General features: G+C 32.2%; 1 protein-coding gene across 1 annotated transcript in view; it reads left to right on the forward strand.

Annotated features, from left to right (window-relative positions):
• The window catches only part of LOC118198707 (otoferlin-like), a 228,403-nt gene that overhangs the window by 48,147 nt on the left and 157,982 nt on the right, over window positions 1-22,274 (forward strand). The window contains exons 7-10 of the mRNA XM_085819712.1: window positions 6,171-6,287; window positions 11,155-11,307; window positions 16,417-16,594; window positions 17,314-17,438. Of these exons, the coding sequence (XP_085675838.1) occupies window positions 6,171-6,287; window positions 11,155-11,307; window positions 16,417-16,594; window positions 17,314-17,438 (573 nt within the window). The remainder of the gene's footprint in view (window positions 1-6,170; window positions 6,288-11,154; window positions 11,308-16,416; window positions 16,595-17,313; window positions 17,439-22,274) is intronic.

Consider the following 22,274-nt stretch of genomic DNA (forward strand, 5'->3'; position numbering starts at 1 on the left):
TTGCTTGTGCTGTGCTTTTGCTTGTGACAGTGAGAAAATACCAGCGTTTCCAAGTCAATGTCGAGATTCTTAAACCAGAGCATTTACGTGTTGTAAGCATGTAAATTGTTTCGGTCTTTTCTAAAAATAAAGTATTTTTAGGGGCATATTAAATCCAGCCTTTTTGTTGGAACACCTATATTTATATCTGAATGAAGAAGTAAGAGTAACTCATATACTATATTCAAGATGAATTTTAAAATATAAAAAAAACATTTCAGGACAACATAAAAGTAAAGAGGCTCTAGATTATTAATTAGTTTACAAATATAAGAAATGATAGATTTGAGTCCATATATATCATATTGAAAATAAGATAAATCATATTGAAAATAAGATCTATTAGGAAGGGAAGTATTTAAAAAAGGATTTGTCAAATTTAGGAAAATAATAAGTATTTTTACAATGATTTAAGGTAAAAAATGAAATCAGTTACACATTTCAAAACAAGTTATTGGGAAGTAGTAAGGAATCTTATTGAAAATTAAAAATAAGAAGGAGCGATGCCCTTTCCCCCAGAAAAGTACTGTTGGGTTTAGAATATATTTAATTCTTTTTTTTTTTTCTGCATAGAAAAGAGTTCTTCAAGAATAACTGCAGGTTTTATAACAATTGCCATGAAAGTTGGAAATAATATGATGCCATGAAGGTTGGAAATAATACATTTCATAAAAATATGATGTTATCAAGAGGCAATATTTGAAATTAATTTAGTTTTTTTATTGTTTGCTAATTGGTTTTTTCATCCCCGTGTTTTCCGTATGTGTAAACGTGAATACGAGCCAGTTTCACTTAAAAAGCCCTCCATGAAAGTATCCCTTCTCTTTGGCAGATAGGCCTCGTATGCTTTGCCATAATCGAATAAACCAAACCAAATCTTTTTATCCCGTTATTATGTCATACACAAAGTTTCACATTTTTCTGATGGCTAATTACAATAGGAGACAGCTCCGAATCAAAAGAACTTGGAAAAATGGATACCCTGTGTATCCAATTTCCGAGCAATTCAATTACAGCCTAAATTTAATATAAATGTAATATTTTTGCTCACAGTTATTAAACCTTCGTTATTCATCTTCATATGAGTACTATAATAAGAAATCTAGCATAAGAATTTTTAATTGAATATTAGTACTTTATTAAACATTTTATTTACTTGTAAAAAATAATTTAGTTCTAAATATGGTGGAGAACATAAAAATCTTAAGTCCAGTTTTGGAATATAAGGGATTTAAATTATACAGAATATTCACAAGCTTCTTATAAAAGAGTTTGATCAGATGGCAGGGTCTGGGTCTGGCGTCTACCTGGAGAACGTCTCCTGCCAGAATGCATTGTGCCAACAGTCAAGTTCGGCGGAGGTGGAATTATGGTTTGGGGATGTTTCTCCTGGTATGGGCTGGGACCCTTTGGTTCCCATTCATGGTAAGCTCAACTCCGATGCCTACTGCACTATTTTGGATGACAATGTGCTTCCTACGTTGTGGCAGTTTTACGGGTTGGACCCCTGTTACTTTCAGGACGACAATGCCAGTTGTCATGTCTCGACGTTAACCAAGGCTTGGTATGGTGCCAATGGAGTTCATCGAATGAACTGGCCTCCTGCCCAGAGTCCAGACCTGAACCCTATCGAGAACGTCTGGGACGAGTTGCATCGCCGAATTCAGGGGTGCACTACCCGTGCAAAATCGGTGTAGGAACTTCTATGTCTTCTCCAAGCCGAGTGGAAGAAAATACCACTAGCTGTCATACAAAGACTTGTGGAAAGTATGCCCCGGAGGGTCCACGCTGTAATTACCTCTCGTGGAGGCTCTACCAACTATTGATTTTGAATAAAGTTAGTTTTTCTTTTCTATCACAGGTGTCCAAATACTTATTGGTAGTCAGTGTATATACAACACGGGGCTTATAGAAGTAAGTTAACCACAAGTTCTTATAGAAAACATTAAAAGTTACATGCATAAATGAAACAAACAAAAGCAGAGAACAGTAGAGTGGACTTCACGAAAACAGATAAATTTACTGGTCAAGTCACTCCGAACATTTTCAGATCGTTCTGTAAGCATAATCTAGAGCTATCAAATGTAGGGCATGAGAAAATCAAATGTTCCACATCCTGAGGCACTCTTTTTGAACATTCATATAAATTGTTTGATCTTAGATTAAAACGAAACAGGTAACTCGCAAATTTACCGTGACCAGATAAAAACTGAGACGCTTTAAGATTTATAGAGAGGAAAGACTCGGAATGCAGTCTATGGTAAATAGAAGGAAAGAACTTTTTGGTGACCTCAGCATTACAAGATGAAATATATTCCTCATTTTACACAGCTAAAAGCCTCTTATAATGAAAGGACTTCCAATAGCTTTTTGGAATGCTAATGTTGATATCAATGGGTAAATTTAAGGCATCTTTAGCTAAGAAATCAGCTCTTTCATTTGATCAGAAACCATTATGAGCACGCACATAAGCAAAGCGGATATCAATTCCTCTATTTCTAAGTGAACTAACAGTTACTAGGGTTTCGATAAATAATTTGTCGCAGCTGGTAATACTGTTCAAAGGTTGATGGGCTAAAAACAATATATCTTTAGAATTTTGGATAGATAGTCTCGTGCGCTGGAGATAAAAATGTTTTATTCCGTACAATGTTGCCACTGCTCGTTTTGAAATCGTTGAGATTTTTAATCAAAAATTTGTTTAAGTTTTACAAAATATGAAACAGATAATAAAAAGAAATTCTAAATTTAGAATTCGGGCTTCCTTTCTCCCATATTCTGGTGGAGGATTACGTTATTCAAAATTTGATGGGTCTAGGTACAGTTTTTTTTTCACAATGGGGAAAACATACATATATTCATGAAGATTTTTTATTATTTCATTTATTTAAATATAATAGAGGGCGATAATTTGGTGGCAAAAATTTGAAAAAAGTGATTCGACGCAAAATGCCGTTTCGAGATTAATAGCCCTTCTGGGCTAACGCCCCTTTGGGCTAATAATATTATTGATGATAATGATGACATCCAGCTTGTTGAATTTTCGATAAAAATTCCTGTGTCTCGCTTAATGCACTGTCATATTAAATTGTCTTTATAAACAAATAATAATAGCATCAAATGTAGCTTATAATATATCTGTTAATGGTTCATTCTGTTTCACAGCACTTACTTGAATATGATGAAAGAAACATCTGATATCTATTCGTCCTGTACCCATTTGGATCGAGAAAGATGGAAGAGGTATAAAAAATGCATAGTAAGTTCAACATATTAATGTGGAAAAGAAACTGCAAAATTCTGCATTTAAACTTGTAGAGTCATTAGGTTGTTTTGAAGCAGGAGGTGTGAAAAATCTGCAGTGCCCTCACGGTGACTTCAACACTGGACCTCTCGAACGCGCGTCGAGTATGCTTCCAGTCACACCACGAAGGCATGCGGAAATAAGGGAGAAAAATACCTTATAAATTTTATTATACTAACTTTAAAAAGTATTTTTAAATGACGAGATAACTTCCATATTTCAGCATTTACATTCTTATAAATTTTTAGATAAATCAGCCTTTGAATGTAGAAGTATTAATTAAAGACGTATATACTTATTTTTAAAAAGTAGCCGTTTTCTACATAGTTTTGTCTTTGTATTCCTCTCTAGTTAAAACTGTTGGTGAAGAAGTTTCGTAATATAGTTAAATATCTTTTTTAACCTATTTTTCTTGCATTTAGAACTTTCTAATTATGGTTTCATAAGGTTTTGGAATGTTCGTTATTAAAAAATGTTCTTAACAAAATCGTATAATACCCATAACATTCCAAACATGTGTATTATGGAAATAATGCCTATGTATAAATAAAGTAAATATACGCCGTGGAATGAAAGTGCTTATAAGCTTTTTAATAGTATAATTTGTATATAGAAAATTTAATCTGAAATAAATAAGCAAAAACTTGCGATTCTTAAAGAGCTGTTCTGACTATAAGTGATACTTTATTTAACAGAAAGTGCACAACCAGATTAAGACAACCTGATGCCCTCTTCATACAGTTCTTTTAAAGGATCCATGAAAGAGCTGTGTGGTCTCAGTAAAAAAATGTGTACTCCATGTAGGAACTGCTTACTATTAAAAAAGTACAACTGCCTGCCCGTGTAACTGCGTGTTGACTTAGCTACACGTTGTTTGTGAGCCTGTTTAACTACTGTTCACGTAAAATTATTATATTTTATCGAGCTGCGTTCTACATAAAAGAATTATGAACCACCTGATGTTCTTTCAGGGACTGCTCGTTTCTCGCGCCCCAATGTTCATTTTAACAGAAAAATCAGGGTTATGAAAGAAGTTATACAGGATTTTGGGGCTTTCTAAATTATGCGGCCTGTTGGTCTTATAGTCAACAGGTCTTGCAGAAGTACTTCCAGAATGAGAAAAAAAGCTAACGGAGAAGATCTGGAAAAGTAATTAAGTGAAATACCATGGCTTTACATTAATTTGAATTCGGTATTATAAGCCAGGCATATCAAACTCGCGGCCTCTCACTCATTTTTCTGGGGGTCCACCATTAGAAAACACCCTTGAGATCGCCTCTTTACAAAAGTATTTTCTCAGTTTACGTTGAGAAAGTGCCAGCAACAGAAATTCAGTGTGACTCAACTTTAAAACAAATATTCAATGAAGTGAAAATCCCCAAATTTTTACAAATACTTTGCAGAGACATGAGGTATTTTTTGGAAGCTGACAAGATGAAAAATGGGGAATCGAACAACGGACCTCTGGAATAACGACGCAGCGTGCAGAACCACTGCACCACGAAGCCACGCTAGGAAGGCGGGAGAAATACCTTATATACTCCCCCTTTTAAAAGGCGACTTTTTAGGGGACCCAATCGCCAAATCCTGGGTGAGGAGAATCATCATCCAACACCCTTTTAGTTCGGGCGACGCTTGTATAGTCATTAGGCAATTTGGAGGCAAGAGAGATGAAAAATGAGCAATCGCCCTCTCCGGGAATCGGACCACGGACTTCTGGTATACCGGCCCAGCGTGCAGAACCACTACACCACGAAGGCACGCTAGGAAGGTGGGAGAAATACCTTATAACTTGCTTGTGCGGTTCTCAGAAAGCCGCAGATTTCCATCGTACACGATTTCCATGTTTGGTAGTTCTCATCAGTGTGAAAAACATATATCATATATGAATAGGAACAAGTCCCTAGCAAGATCCAGATTAACAAATATTCGTCTGATCTCTTTTCCGGAAATGTTTTGTGCTCATAACGTGTCTCCATACGCCCGAAAGCTATTTACAGTAAAAAGATGCTAAATTTCGAGAAAGAAAGTATAGGTATCCATCCACTATCTGGATTTATTAACGTTCCTTCTATATTTTTAAAGAAGAGAGGTATTAGGTTAGATTTTATGTATTTACTCACTTTTCACTTCATCATTAAGTATGAAAATGGCATTTTGTTTCTTGAGGCCCGTACTGTTATATACTGACGACTGTTTGGCCCACTTAACGTATTGAGTCTGACATGCCTGCTACACAACCCATCGGAATTCTTTTCATTCAGATGACATTAATTACGCACAATATTATTTTCTAATATATCAATCATGAATCAGTCTGAATTATCTGAAGAGAATCATTAACTTGCCAAATCGCGTTCTGATCCTTGCTCTCAGTTTTTTGGCTTTGGCTACGCTACGTGGTCCTATTTTGAAATCTCGACAGCATATAACAGTGGTAAATCAGCCTTACCATTTTTCTACAGCTGTTACGTGCTAGTCAGTGGAAATTGGACGGAATATTTTAAACTATTTTTACAGTATTATATATCGCACAATATTGATTAAACACATTCTATGTTTTATAACTGAATATTTTTCTTGTTTTCTCGGATAAGCTTTCCAAGTTGCTCATTTCGCCATTAAAATTGTTACAAAACGTTCATTCACTAACACTTGCTCACTTTCTTCTGTGTGTATTTTCTCCTTTTTCGAACGCGTACTTCAGAAGTTTACTAAGAACCATGTAAATGCAAATAGTTCCGTTTGATATATATATATTTAAGTTAGTAAGCTAAATTATTTCGAATTAGCAATGGTCTTTTAACTTTTTTCTTTCTCTTACCAGGAACAAGTGAATGAAGTTTCAAAATTAGCTCGATCTGTGCTGAGCAATACCATGTTGACAGGAGCACTTGCTAAACTCGGCGTTTTGATGAAAAGAGTGGCGGCTTTGGAAGAAGATGTGAGGCAACTATTTATTGTTAAATATTTGATTTACTCTAATCATCTAAGTCAATGGTTTCAAACCGGAAGTCTGCAGGCCACATGCTGCCCCTGGAGCAATTTTACACAGCCTGCGATTATGTTTCTCGTAAATTAATTAACATTATTATAACATTATTTATTATGATAAGAATTTGAAGAAAGGTTTAAGATTTTAATCATTTTTAGTCCAATTTTACATTACTTTAATTACCATTAAAAATGAACATAATTAAATCTACGAAGAGAACGAATTAATTTACACTCTGATATAAATCTTATTAAAAAATTTGAAGATTGAGTTTTGATTAACTTATAGTCGTCACTTATCAAAATGATGAATATCCTCAGTTACGAATTTTTGCAATAAGAATAATCTCTTTGCGAATACATCTATGCAAGAATAGGTTTTTTCCTTCCGTTAAACACTAATACTATATCTAAGAAAAGAAGTATATGGGAATATATATAGTTTTTTCAGTGCGCGTCTAAAAAATTAATAAATAAAAAAAGGAGAATTAGAATTATCTGAATAAATGGAGTTTGAATATTTAATATGTAGCTGTCAGCTGCTTTCAGGTCATACATTCGGCCCTCGCACAATTTGAGGTTTAGACACTAATCTAAGTGACTAGACGTTGGTATTTCGAAAATGAGAGCTGAAATTAAATCTTCTAAAGTGACCAGACGTTCTGGACTGTGCGGAACGGCCAGTCAATGCAGAGTGAATGCAGTGTCCCGAAAATATCGCGCATTCTGTAAATATTCCCGGATTTTGTACATATAGCTGCCCTGAACCTTATTAGTGTCACTCGATACGGCCATGAATATGCTTTTGTGGGATAAAAAACATATTCAAATAAATGTTTTTTCTATGTTTTAGAGAACTCGATAGATCCACAAACACACCATTTCTATTTAAGTACAAACTGATCCAAAAGTAACAGAGAAAGTAAATATTCAATAATGTAAAATATATAGAAAGCGCAGCATGCAGTTTTCACACAAATGCATAGAAAGATATGGAGCTTATTTAATAATGATAACTTCCTCAGTTAATAAGACTGGTAAGAGTTCCATTGTGTCTGGAAATAGCGTCCCCACACAGGTTCACCTGCTGGATCAACATTTGACTATGATCCTGTCCTGAGTCCTTCTCCTGTACGGATTATCCTGCAGAATTTGGTTGTTCAAAGTCTCCAGAACTTACACCTTGTTTTTCGTTACAGGGTTACTGGAAGGCGTAAGTGTTCAGAGGTCAGGCGATGTTACTTAACATACTGAACAAATTTATTCGCTATTATCTAACAGAAACAAAAGCTGAATCCTCTTTTATGTTGTGCAGGGTGTTGTTTTACGTTCGATGGTCATTATGGTGAATATCGGCTGACAGATGGAATATTTTAATCCTAGCTATGTTTCAAACTGTGTTACGTTCCTCTACGAACTTTTGGCATAACTGAAATACCATCTGTTGGTGAGAAGTATAATTATTCTGGCATTAAATCCCTTTTTCATACCATTTTTTGCATTTCTCTGAAAACCACATATTTCTACTTTCCATACTTTTCAAATTATTGAATTTTTACTTTTTATATTACTGTTGGATCAACCGTTTTTTTTTTAACCATGCAATTAAAATTCTTGGTTTTGTAAACCTTTGAAAGTGTTTACTTCTTTTAGTCTGGCCGTGTAATCTGAAGACAAACTATTGCATGTTTTCAACAGTATTTCATTTTTCGCGTCTTCCTTGAGGAATAAGATTTCATAAATATGTAAGGTTCGGTCAACGACGCGGTCAGTGACCAAGCTACTTTGTTAATGCGCGTTTATTTATCTGGAGTAAACGAAGCAACCGAAAGAATTACTTCCTCTTTCGTGCATTATTTCATAAAAAGGAAATAAACAAGAAAGGGAGAAAAAAGCATATACTGCCTGTTATGTTTTCTAACTTTGTTATACGTAGAACCAGTTCACAAACGGATGCACTTAAAATTGGATGGCGAGGCAAATAAAAGATCGAAAGGCTTAAATTAGATGCAAAGGATGTGAACTTCCTAACTTCCTTCTACCTTCACGTAGAATTGTGTTTACTTTCGCAATCAGTAACTTTTTTGCTGCCCTTCTAAATACTTTAAATTTTATAATAAAAGGCCGCGCAACTGGTCTTGTTACTAAAACTCTAAAAATTAAACTTCCTTCTTGTATATTTTTTGTATTTCCAATATCTGCAAATCTTCTGGGAATTTTGGATTTAATGGTTTTGAATTTTATTTGTTTCGAGTCTTTGTGGATTTGGTTTTAAATTTCTTATCTTTTATCTATAATATAAATGTTCTCTTACCCAACACCGTAAGCTGTGTTTTCTTTTATTTTGTGTGTTGATAAACTGCGCATTTTTTACTTTAAAAGTGATTAAATTGTGTTGCTTTTATGTTCCAGTTAAGGTTTTTATGACTTTACAAAAATCTACATGCAATATTTGTAGAATAGCAATTTAAATGTGTAAGTGGAGCTAAGCCCAACGTGGCGTGAATTTTATACATTTGAAATTCTTAGAAGTATAGTGAATTAAGACAGTTGGTGTACCAATTTGAGTGTCGCTGTGCCGAGAGAAACCAAAAGCTGATGTAAAATTAGGGTGCACTGAAAATTTTGCTTTTTCGCTCTTTGGCTAAATTGCTTCCTTTTGTGAAGAAACTTTAATTGCAAAAATTGCTTTTTAACTGTTTTAAACTGTATTCGGTGTTTTAGGTTTTTTTTTTTTTTTTTTTTCATAATTTTTAATAAAGATGTTTCGAGTTAAGTATTTTTGCCTTTTCGAGGAGTGAAAACTGAACCGATTGAATGAGAAATATATCTCTAGTGAAATTTAAGTACATACGTTTAAAGGAAGTCCAGCAAAAAGTGTGTTTAATATAATCCTTTCGCTGTCCTCTCCTATACGCGAAAATTTCCCCCTTGCGGGCGTCTGTTTTTCGTAGCGTGTAATGTTGCTTTCTCTGCACATCATAACTTTCCATACATGACTTTCGTAGTGGATGAATGTCAATGAATATTAAGTAAAATTATAAGGAAATAAAGCATAATGGAAAAATATTAATATCTATGCTTATTTCTAACTGCTGAATAATTTGATAACATCTGATCCAGGCGGTCCAATTTTGTTGTTGTAATCTTTTACAATTATTGGTTTTTTTACATTTCTTTTCCGTGTTCCAACATCAATCATCGAGTTATTATGTACTGTGCTCATCAAACGTATATCCTTCTGGCCTTTCCAATTCACAACCTTATTTTTTCTCTTTTTCTGCTGAGTAGACGTTGAAGCCATTCTCTCCCTGTCTTGTATCTTATGTAAAATGGCGCGAATATTAGAATATCAATTTGAAATAGAATTCCTGAATAGTGCTACCCTTTAGGAGGTATTAGAACAAACAAAAATAAAAACTCAAACAAGTAAACATTCAGAAAGCGTTTTAAACGTTTAAAAGTTTTAAAATGTAGAAGAACGCTTGAGGCCCGTTACGGCCGCCTTGCGGAAGTTCACTTAAACGCGCTAGACGCGTTATGGACGACGAAGAGGTTAATAGGCCGTACAAAGAAGTCATGTGGTGTCCACATCAGATTATTTTTACTTCCATGTACAATTAGCCGTAGACAGGAAGTAGAAAGTAAAGGAAGTATTGTAATCACGAAAAATTTCGAGTATTTTATTTGAACGCAAATGTCCATTTTGACCGTTCCCGTGTCTATTTGGATAGGTTTCCCCCCTCCCCATTTTGTTAAATGTTGCGTCACTCCATTAGGTATGCACAGAATAAAGTACTCTTTTCTCCAAAACAAATTGTAAAATGGATTAAAAATGATTTCTTTTCCCTTGACGTCTGTACGTATGTACGTATATATGTATGTCGCATGACTGAAAAACGATTAGCTATAGAACGTTGAAATTTAGTGTATGGGACTGCTTTAACACCTAGCAGCATACTTCTCTTTTTTATTGAAATCGGCAGTACCAAAAGTATGTACATATAAGCCGGGTAAAGAAGTGAATATATATATTGAATTAACTAAAATTCATTGAAATCGAAGATAATATAATCAAAATTTCTTTAGTAAATAATAATAATAATTATTATTTTATTTTCTCAATTGCTGGTTGTAATAATATAAACTTCCAATTACAGAAGTGTTTTAAACGACGAAAACATTCATGTTTTGACAATATCGAATTAAAAAAAATATCTGTTTCAGACAAATAACGAAATCTAACTTTAAATGTGGTCTACAGGTTCCTGTTCTTATATTTGGGAAAGTTGATATTCGTCATGAAAAAATAAAAATGCAAGAAATTTGATTCCGGTATGACGAAAATTTATCGGATTATTTAATTTCAAAATTTGCAATTTTTGATGTCATTTTCAACTTGCCTTCAGAAATCTAATAATAACAGGAAATAGGTTTAAATTAAGCGCAGTAAAAAAATGTGTATAATTTAATAAGCCGTTCAAAGAAATCACATGATGTCCACATAAGATTTTCTTTTTGTCTTTCTTGTTTTTAATTTAATGTTGAAACGACTTTTCTCGTAGATCTTCGCTTAATAAACAAACTAAAACCCTGAGGATTTTGTTGTTTGCAGTTGAATAACTCTTGGAAAATTTAAAAGGTAAAGCAAAAGCACAATCCTTAGCAACTGAATGTGTATTGGAGAAAGTGAAACAAGAAGCTGAATTGCCTGAACAGAATGCAATAATATCTTTTAATTAAGGCATTTATGTAGTTAGCTTCATTTTCCTAGCAAATTATATTTCTGCAAGAATATTAATGCCATTCTTTTTTAGCCTCAACCTTCTTTGCCAGATATTGTACTATGGATGGAATGTAATGGAAGGCGTGTAGGATTTTTCAAATTTAATCCTAGACGCTTGATATATTCTCCTGGAGAAGCAGAAAAGGGCTCGATGTGTGGAAATATTACAAACGTTACGTTAAAAGTAAGCTCTATAACAGGTTTATAATCAGTTCAAACTATTTTTTAAGAATTTTAGTATGGGAATAATTATTATCCCAAAAGCACTATGAGTCTGAAAACACAATTTTGGGTTCATTCACTTTAAATGCCGTCCACTGGAAGTGCGTTGTTTCACTTTTCGTTTGAGTCTGCTACCATGCGGCAAAATATAAGGTATTTATTTTTAAATTGAATCTCTCTGTTACTGACTAACAAACTAAGCTATTTAAAGGCAATGCATGCAGTTAATATTATTTCTTTTTCTTTTGAATCTGATTTATTTAAATAAAAATAAAAAGAAAGGAAGGAAATCTAAAAAAGATTCAGATTTTAACATCACATCAGAGGATTTATTAAGGTTTTTTATGCCCTTGTTGAACATCACAAGTTACCAATTTGCTCTTGTACTACCGCTAACGAATGTATCTTGTCTTTTTAAGCATGATTATTAAACATCGCTTTCTTCGCGCTTGCGCTACATTAAACTCAAGAGCAAATTCACAAAATATTTAAAAACGTTATATCTTAAGAATTCCTGACAATGTGTAAGGTATTGACATACATTTTTTATATTCGCTATATTATATCTTTCAGAACTAGCCGCTCGAGCGACCAGCCGCCTCAAACAGTTGGAAATGGAAAAAATATGTAGCAATTTTAACGAGTCTAACTAGTATCATTTCCTAAAATTATTTAATATTGCTAATTAGACACCCTATGATTTAAATGCATTTCTATTTAAATCAATCCTATTATAAAATAGAAAATATATTTTTAAGAACTGCCTTTAGTGCTTTTCAATCACCTGGATTGCTACTCATAACAGAAAGATCAAATTTGAAAGTTAAATATCGTACGCTTTACTAAATGGCAACACGCTGGTGCGTGTAAATAATGTATATTCTGTTTGAGGAAGTGGCATCAGATTGCTTTTAAACTGCTGAATTTGTCGATTAAAATTTAAAGATAAATATCTTGCATTTTGCCGAATGGCAATAGTCTGGCTCACCGAAGATAAAATTGTTTTGTTTCGAACAGTATTGCCACTTCTCGCTTTCAAATCACGGAGTTTCTTAAACAAATATTCGTTAAATTTCTACAAAATATGAAATAAATCAAAAACATTTTCGAAATTCAAAATTCGGGCTTCAGGGTCATGTTGGGGTGGAGAATTAAATATATTAAAATTTCGGTGACTATCATCATCATTTTCGTGCAGTGCGAGGAATATACATACATACAGATTCTTAATCATTTAATATTTTTAAGGTAATATACGGCGATAACATTTGTTTGCAACAATTTAGAAAGTTATTTTGATATAAAATTAATACTAATAAAAGGTGAGTTTCGAAACTAATAGCACCTCTGGTGCTGAAAATGCATTTAATCAGTGATATACCTAATTTAAAAAAAATATTTTTGTAGAAGTACGTTATAAATTTTGTCACTTTTCGAATACGCAAAAGGTATAGAACATTTTAGTTTAAAGGTATATTCATCTAGTACCCTATAGAATGTTTCGCTGTTCCACCTGGCCATCACTCTTTCGATAAACCGTATTAAACTCTGAAACAGCTCTTTTGGGCAGCTGTTGCAGTCTGAACCCTTTCAGATTTTTATTTCATTATTTAGACGTTTGCTCCTATTGAAACCCAAAAATACTTTTCATTAAACGCATTGCTTTTAGTCTTTCGTTATTAAAAATTGAAGTCCTATTTTTAATATAAACAAGTGATCACAGTATATTTCTATGTAAAAATAATGTATTATTATTCATTTTCTCTCTTTAGAAGCGAATGATTTTTTGCTCCTGAAGATGAAGAATTTATCTGTGGTTGCATTCGAAATTGATTGAGATATATTCAAAAATTTTTATACGCTAAACTAAAGTTGCATTTTTTCTAACCAGCCACGTAAGCCGCCTGAAACAGTTTTTATAAAAAAGAAACTAATATATAAGGAATCTTAATGAATGGAATTAAGCTAATTTCAGGCACCGGCTAGTAATCAATAACAATACAGATGAAGAACGATGTTCGTTGCTTTTAGCTTGGTTTTTTAACCCTTTTCAGTATGATTAATGCGAAATAATTTAACCATTTAATGTTTATTTCAAAAAACATGTTTAATTTTATAATTCGTACACTTCGTTAATAAAAATTATGTCATTGATTCGAGTAGAATTGTATTCCTCATGGGATACCAAAAATGACAAAAATTAAAAAATTTCAAAGTAAATCTAAAATAAGATAGTTAAATAGAATAAGATATTTAATAGTCTTCAGGCGTGTGATACTTTTAGAAACATTCCGGTAGCTGCAAAGTAATCACGCATTGTGTACACAGCTAAGGTGTCTTACTTCCAATTTTATTCTTGTAGTATACACAGAACCACTTAGTAACTTTCCTTTTCTTCTAAGTTATAGAAACGTATTCTGGAAAATATCCCCTTCTTTTGGCTTTCAACTTTATTGAGGTGTCAGCTATGCTAATTTCGTTTCTAGGAATATAGTAGCCCCCTATTATTATCATATTCAACAGTAAATTTAGTCACATGACGAGTGTAGCTCGTCACTGTATGGTATGACATAGAAACCCAATGACGAGGTATATTCGTCATTTTATCGCAAGGGATTTATCAGTGAAAGTTAGATTAAATTCGAAAGAAAGATACCTTACACTTTGCTAAATGGTAACACAATGACGCTGGAAGATAAAAATATTTTATATCGGGTAGTGGCAACACACTTATCTTCAATCGAAGAGTTTTTATATTAAATTTGAGACGTAAGTATGTTATGCTTTCCAAAATGACAACACACTGCTTTTTATTCGTCGAGTTTAGTTAGTCAAAAATTCATTAAATTTGCACAAAATATGAAATAAATCAAAAACAAATACGAAATTCTGGCTACGAGGCGCTAATGTTCGATTTTACAATTAGAGATGTAACACTGCCATTTAGATTTTGAAAAGTTCTTTTAAATGAAAATTTATGTCTTATAGTGAATAATTCATATTTAAACTTGTGTTCTACTACGCACCAATATATGGCGTATTCTACTACGCACCAATGGTACACAGGAACATCCCCTAGCTCCCTACTGGAAATCAAATGTGACCGTGGCTCCCAGACTGCTCTGGCTAGACTAACAGGTGGCCATCTTAACTGTCTTTCCTTTGAAAGTGGCAGAAAAATCCGCCCCGCTTGTAAAAACTGCTGTGATTATCCAGCTTCACCGGATCACATACTGGGATGCATCGGACCAGTGGCGTAGCAAGCAGAACTTGCGCCAGGGGCAAAATACCTTTTTGGAGCCCCCCCCCACAAAAAAATGCTTAAGTAATATAATGTATAGAATATATTCGTAATAAGAAAATAATGCAAATAATAATAAAATGCTGAATCTGCCATAAAATACTCTAGTCACTATCTAACTGCACTAGCATTGGATTCGGATATGTATTTGTGTCGGCGGAAAAATCAGACATGCAATGATCTAGAATTAGTTAAAAAAATATTATTTATTTTACATATTTTTATAATTGTTTTTAAAAAAGTACAACTTTTATATAATTAAAAGTTATAAACAATAAATATATATTATTGATAAGTAGATATATTTATTAATAATAATATAATATTATAATACATTAATACAATTAATTACTATGCATACATTTTTCTTGCCTTGGATGAAGCAAATTTATCAATTACTTCATCAAAGTTGATCCTTTTAAATTTTTCTCTTTTCACATTTAAAAAGGCTAGATGACTTAGGGGATCTTGCCCCGTCGTTGATTGTAAATATGTCAAAATTTATTTTAATTTGCTGAACGAACGTTCACAGGTAGCATTTGATAATGAAATAGCTGGAGTATTTGAAGTGTGACTCTTAGGTTTGGAAAAACATTTTCTCTATAGATCTGTAATGGAGTTTTAGGTTCCGTTTCTTTTCTGCTGCGGAGTAACACCTTGCAGTCACATTCACTGCTCAAAACAATTAGGGGATATTGTGGGGTCGGTATAAAATAACCATATAATCGACAACCTTTTAAACAAAAGGAAATAGAAGAGATTATAAAAGGAAAATTATAATGTTTACAAAGTTGTTAATATGCAAATTTAGTCTGTGACGTCCAAAGCTATACATTTTAGATAAGGTGTAAGGAGAGACCTGCAGCATTCCTTTTGTAGTAGGAGATTAATAACAATTGACACGCGTTGAATGCCTTGTAGCAGTGAATATACGATGTCTCAACAAGATGACTTAGTTGAATCGGTAGCCAGGAAGGCCATCAGTCGTTTACAGGAGAGTCAAATGCAATCCATTATAGCGGAAGCGTTAGGAGTTTTCCAAAATGTCATTTCCAGACTATGGAATCGGTTTCTGAAGACTGGATATGTTTGAGAAATTCGGGACAACGTCGTGTTATCGTTTTAAAATAAAAAGGTGGAGCTATACGTGCATTTCGTTTAATAAAATAAAAATATATCTCTATTTTAGAGAAATAAAGTGGTCAGAAAGAACGTTTTGCATGCGGAGATATTTGGTTGGTGTACTTGCAAACATTTTATTACACATTTTATCAGAGAAATAAAGAAAATAAATAATTAATTATATTACAATAATTATTAATTTTAAATATATTTTGCAGAAATTGATCAAAATAAAAACTGAAATTTTCCCGAAAATCTCGTTTGGAGACCATTTGGCGCCCCTTTGCGAGCGGCGCCCGGGGCTTCATACACCCCCTTGTCCCTTCCTATCGCTACGCCACTGCATCGGACTTTCTAAGGAGGACTTAACATCCGATTCTCTCCTTGTTATTGATTTTTTGTCAACAATCTTCTGGAGCTGATCTGACATATGTCAGATCTTTCTAGGATAAGCAACAACAACAACAAACTTGTATTCATATTGATTATTAAAGGATTCTAAATACATCGCGTTAATTTTTCGTGGCATGCATGTTAAAATTTGTATTTTAGGGATATGCTTGTTGAGAAAGTAATGAAATTCCTTCTATCTTATTAGCGTCTAATTAGTCTGTGTCTATATTTTGGTTTACTTTAATTTCTTTTCAGCATTTGAAAAAGAAGAAAAGTAATGCCATTCTAGCAAGAGTAACTTGTTATTTATGGTTAGGCTTGACAAAGCATCTAAAGCAATGCATCAAGAATATTCCTGGAGATACTATTAAGTGTTTTCCTGAAGAAAGTTATGAAGAAACTGATATAATACCGAATGCTCTTCGTTATAGCGGTGAGAGAAATATATATATAAGTGTTATTTTCTTCAGCTGTCTTCTTTACATAATATTATCAAAATACCCAGCTTCAAAAGGACTGAAATTTTATATCATATTTAATGATGAAATGATGACCATTTCAACTGGACTCAAAAATTTGAAGCCATTTTTCTAACATTGATGTAGCTAAAATTATTATAGCGTTCATTATTATACAATTATGGAACGGAAGTTGAGCTACACTAAATTTGAGCAAAAGTTATTTAACATCTTCTTCATCCTTAAAAATTATCTGGTAGTTCAGAAAGTTCGTGACTCACTAGCTGCCGAGAGGTAAAAGTCGCTGAACACTGGTAGTTCGGTCCGAAGCACGAGTCCCGGAGAACAGGTTGGCTGCATGGGCGTTTTCGTGGCTTTCTTCATGTGTAACGTGGATACGAGCCAGTTTTCCTTTAAAAGTCCTCTACAAGGCGTTCTTATTCTTTCATGTATTGGCGGAGAACGCAGTAAATAATAATAATAATAATAATAATAATAAAAGAAAGAGAAGAGTTTATATTAATAGAGATCAGATTTTTTTGCTTATTAGTAATTTTCTGTTACATAATAAAGAGTGCTTCGACTGTTAATAATTTTGTACGCAAATGTACAATAATTTCTAGCTTATAGTAGATGGTAGGTTAATTTTTATGCACGAGTTACTGTTCTCATATCAATGGCTTCTTTTTTATAGAAAAACAAGTACTTCATCTTCGAGCTTATGTATACCAAGCTCGTTCACTGCATTGTTCCGATCCGACAAGCTACCCGAATCCTTTTGCTACAATTATGATCAAAAATGCCTGCAAGAACACTCAGGTGAGTGCAATTTTGCAAAAGTATTTGAAAAAAAAAAAAAAAAGGCGAAATAACTGGCGAGTAACTCTTTGTAGAGAAGATCACAACTTAGAATAGAAGAATATTTTTATTGTTTGAAAGTCTATATACTTTGTTTATACATTATAAATATCGCAGAAAGCTTTCTTCATTATATCCTTAATTTTAGTTAATTATTTAGTTCGTTATATCTCTATTTTGCTTGTTTTTTAAAATTTCGTTTCGATTGTCATTCAGTATCACACATGTTACGTAAAGTAAATTTAAAAAAAAGCATAATAATAAAAAAATAAAAAATCTGAAAGCCTTTAGATTTTATATTACGCCCACAAGAACGTTTTTCTAACGTTTAAGTTTTTTTTTTTTTTTTTTTTTTTTTTTAACATTTTGTGTGTTACCTTATTAAATATTCTGTTATATTTTGTTCTTTGCACTTAAACCATAAAATTCAATTCAACAGCACTATCACAAAAATAAAAAGATCATATCTTTAGAATTTCCGATACACAGTCTCGCGCGTTGCAGATAATGTTTTTTTTTTTTTTTCGTACAGTGATTGCCATTCATCGCTTTGAAATCTTGAAATCGTTGAGTTTGTTAATCAAAAATTCGTTAAAGTTTTACAAAATATGAAACAGATAATAAAATAAATACCAAATTCCAAGTTCGGGCTTCTAGACGCCCATGTTCTAGTGGAGGACAATTTATTGAAAATTCGATGTATCTAGGTACCGTTGTTTTTTCGCAGTGGTAGAAACATACATACATTCATGCAGATTCTTCATTGTTTGATTTCTTTATATAATGCAGAGCTCTAATATTTGGTTGCAACAATTTGAAAAGTGAACCAACTCAAAATGCCAAAACGAAATTAATAGCCCTTCTGGGCTTACGTCCTTTGGGCTAATAAATTTCTGATTGTGATTGAATTTGAATGCTTTTGTTAAGTTACATCTATGTACGTAAAAGTTAGTTTTCAGATTAAGTTAATTAACTAAACCTAAACCATTCTGAGCGCCGTTTTCATCTTGGAACCCTTCTCGCTTTCATCATCCCTTCTCTCGCTTCTCTACCTTCCAGAGCTTAATCTTTGGTGCTTAAATTTCTTCCTTCAAATATTAAAAATGTAAAAGTTTATTAAAGAACGGATGCGCTTATTGTTAATTTCCCCGTGATGCATTAAAAAACGTTCAGCTGCAATAAAAGCATTGTTTTGTAAAGAAATAAAAGCCGTTCTACCGGCTATGATTGCAAAAGTATCTCTGTCTTCACTTCAAAATTGCTACATAGATCTTACGGCAGAGTCTTCACACGCAGAGAAAAGAGGCAAACAGCAGCAGCATCACATTTGCGTAATATTGGCTATCCCTAATTCAAAGGTCCTTAGTATACTTAAAGCACAGTTTAAATTTTTTTTCGTTTCAATCTGTGGAAAAAGTACGTTCACAGCTGCTTTTACAACATTATACTGAGAATTTCTTGGGTTTATATTCAACAGGAGAGGCAATCAAAAGGAAAATCTGACACAATAAGTAATCTTTGATAATCCAGTTTTATAGAAAGCATTGGTTTCTAAACATTTGCTTTAGAAAAATGTAGCAACATCTTGAACAAGTTAAAATAATTAACAACAGTAGTCGCATTCTCATTTCTTGCTGTGCATTACTGTGCTACTATTAAACATACAAAATAGTGAGAAATACTCTTAATTCGTGACACAGAGAGTCGCTGTAATTATGTGGGAAAGAACACAAATTTCTGAAATCAAGCTTAGGAAAGTATTAATTTCTTTTAAGGAAAAAAAAAAAAAAAAAAAAAAAAAAAGATTATTTAATTGGAAAAACTGAAAAGTGCACTATGAATGCAAAATTAAGTATTTTTATTTAAGTTTAATAATTTATCGTCTTATCATAAATGTATTTTCATTTATGTATGGTATTGTAAAGAACACTATTTTTATTTTACATTATTCTTATAATAATAATAATGCGTGTTTAATGCATCTAATGACTACAGTATGAGTGTATGGATTATTTACGTAATTGATAGGGGCTCCTATCAAGAGGCTCAATAATATATTTTTAGTATATAAAAATTTATGAATTACTAGGATGAAAATTATTTTGGCATACTAAATGTAACGAATGTGTGTTAGTATTTTAGTTTTTTTAGTTGGTGTCTACCGAAACATCGAGGATGAAGACATCGCGGATAAAACAACCCAAGGCGAAAACATCATAGAGAAAAGAAAGCAAGGGAAAAACATCGCAGTTCTAAAACATCATCATCGAAAATAAATAAAGCGTTTCAAAGGCATCGCCATTTTAAAACACCGTAATAAAAAGTATCATGGTAAAAAAAAATAAAACACCTTCAAATCATCGCAGGCATGCGTTTTTCAGGTTTTTTAGATTTGTAAATGTATATTCGCGTAAAACTTTATGAGCGCAAGAGTGAATGAGTAATATTTTTATCTCTGTGTTTCATATTTTTGGATTAAATAATATTTTTTTGCTGAAAAAGCAGGAAGGAAACTTCAATTGTCTTCAATTGGCATTCAAAAACTGAAAATGAGTAGAAAATTATTCCTACGTGTAGTAGCCAGTAGAATTAAAAATTTTTCGCGTTCAACGTTAAAGTTATTATTTAACTAACCTCTTTTACAAAGTTGTAGTGACAGTTTTCTTAAAAAATATATTCTAAAAATTTAGAAAAGGAAACATGAGTAATTGAATTAGGTTACCCGTATTAAAATTATTTAACTCATTGAAACAAAAGAAGATTTAATTTTATCTAAAAGCATATCAGATTAACAAAGTGAAAGATAATAATTTTACAATTGATAACTGATTAAATAATTTAAATATACGTAATCCCATGAGGTTATAAATCGTCGGTTTTCTAAATTTTTAGACTGTATTTTTCCTTAAAAGCTGCTCATACAACTTCGTGAAAGACATTAATTAAGTAATAACTTTTAATAGTTAAGTACATAAATTTAAAATTCTGTTAATTGCTATATGTAAAATTAATTTTCTATATATTTTCAATTTCTGAATTGTCAAGTTTCCATCTTGCTTTTTTTTTTTTTTTTTTTTAAATATTAACTAACCCATAAATATGAAATACAGAGGTAAAAATATTCTTTATCCTTACTTGCGTTTACAAATCATTATGTGAATATGCATTTGCAAATTTTAAAGTCTGAAAAACACATATCTGCGATGTTGTCATTATTGTGCCAGCTTTTCTTTTGCAGTAAGTTTAGCGGATTTTACTTTGGCAACTGTTGGTCATAGACATATATTTCCAATTAAAAAACCGTTTAAAATTATACTAATATTTTCGTATTTTAAAATTTAAGAAATTAGTTTTCGTACCAACTCTAACTTTTTGTATGTCCCTCTGATCCCTGTAGTTAAGTACAGTAAATGCTTATGCCCATTTTGAGAAAAAGCATAAAATGTTTGACTTCGGCATGATAAACATTGTCCAAGCTATTTCATTTCTGGAATTAAAAATTTTTTAAGATTTTTTTAATAGTCTTTACCTGAGAAGTTAGTTAAACCACAAAATTAGAATAATTCGGATTTGACACTTTTTTCCCTTTTAATGTCATTCAGTGATATTTTTTTATGTGAAGCAAACTTTTAGATCTGAAATTATAATAATTAATACTTTTAACGACAATCATGTAAAGCACCATTAACATCATAAACCATTTTCTGAAACTTCATTTTCAGTTAGGTACAAATTTAATTAAATTTTTCTTCAATTGTCTAAATACGATCTCAAACTTTAACATTAAAAATCTAGATCATATGGATGTCAAAAGGTTTGGGATTTATTTTTAGAATGAGAAAAACCTTTTGCTAAAATAACCATATAGAGCAGAAAACATTATACAATTTTAGATTTTATAATTTTTACATTTTTTAGCTTAAAAATATCATAACCTGAATATATAAAACATTTTTGTAACTGGAATTATAGTTTTTATAGCTTGAATTCCAGTTACATTTATGCAGCTGGAATTTTTCTAATTGGACGACCAACAATTGTGAAAATAAAAGCCGCATAAGGTCTTTTACGGACAGGGTGTACAAGATTCTTTAAATGTAGTCAGCTGCACTATAATTATTATATACCGTTTTAAGTTAAAACTGGTTAGTAAATTATATGTTTAATATAAATTGTGTTCTTTTAATTAATTGTGTTCTTTTAATTATTTGCTTCTCTACCCCCCTTATAGAAATTTTTATTTTATATTCTGTGATTCTTCCTTCTTTCTAAACATAATTTGCAAATAACATGGATCAGATAATCAAATCGCACCAAACTTTCTGCTTGAGAATACATTCCCTTATTAATCATGCATCAGATTTTTTGTGACGTCATTTGATCACCTGTTCATGGCCAGAAACACCTGTCCTTGCTCAAGGACTCCCGAGCTTAGTGCTTGAAAGTTAAAGGCTTTTTACTTGAACAGATACACTTTTCTTCTACTTCTCCTTGAGCATCCTTGAACTTTTATAAAATGAAATGATCTAAAATTTTGCATCTAAAGTTTCGATTAAAAGGACTTAACTCAAAAATGTGAACAAATGTGTAAAAGCAATTTTTGCTATGAAAATTGTTTTTGATGTGTCACAAGTTCATGCGTAGTTTTAAGACAAAAGAAAGGAAAGAAAAAAAAAATAAGAACTTTTATTCTTTCACAATTTAAAATTATAAAAAGTGTATGAGTCCTTTTTTCAGTGAAAAGAAATATTATTCAGCATCTTTTGTTATTAAGCAATGCTAGAGAACAGTTATTTA

Source organism: Stegodyphus dumicola, chromosome 6 (genome assembly GCF_044657685.1).
Source record: "Stegodyphus dumicola isolate Sdum_Otavi_A_Nest chromosome 6, ASM4465768v1".
In the NCBI taxonomy this organism is placed as follows: domain Eukaryota; kingdom Metazoa; phylum Arthropoda; class Arachnida; order Araneae; family Eresidae; genus Stegodyphus; species Stegodyphus dumicola.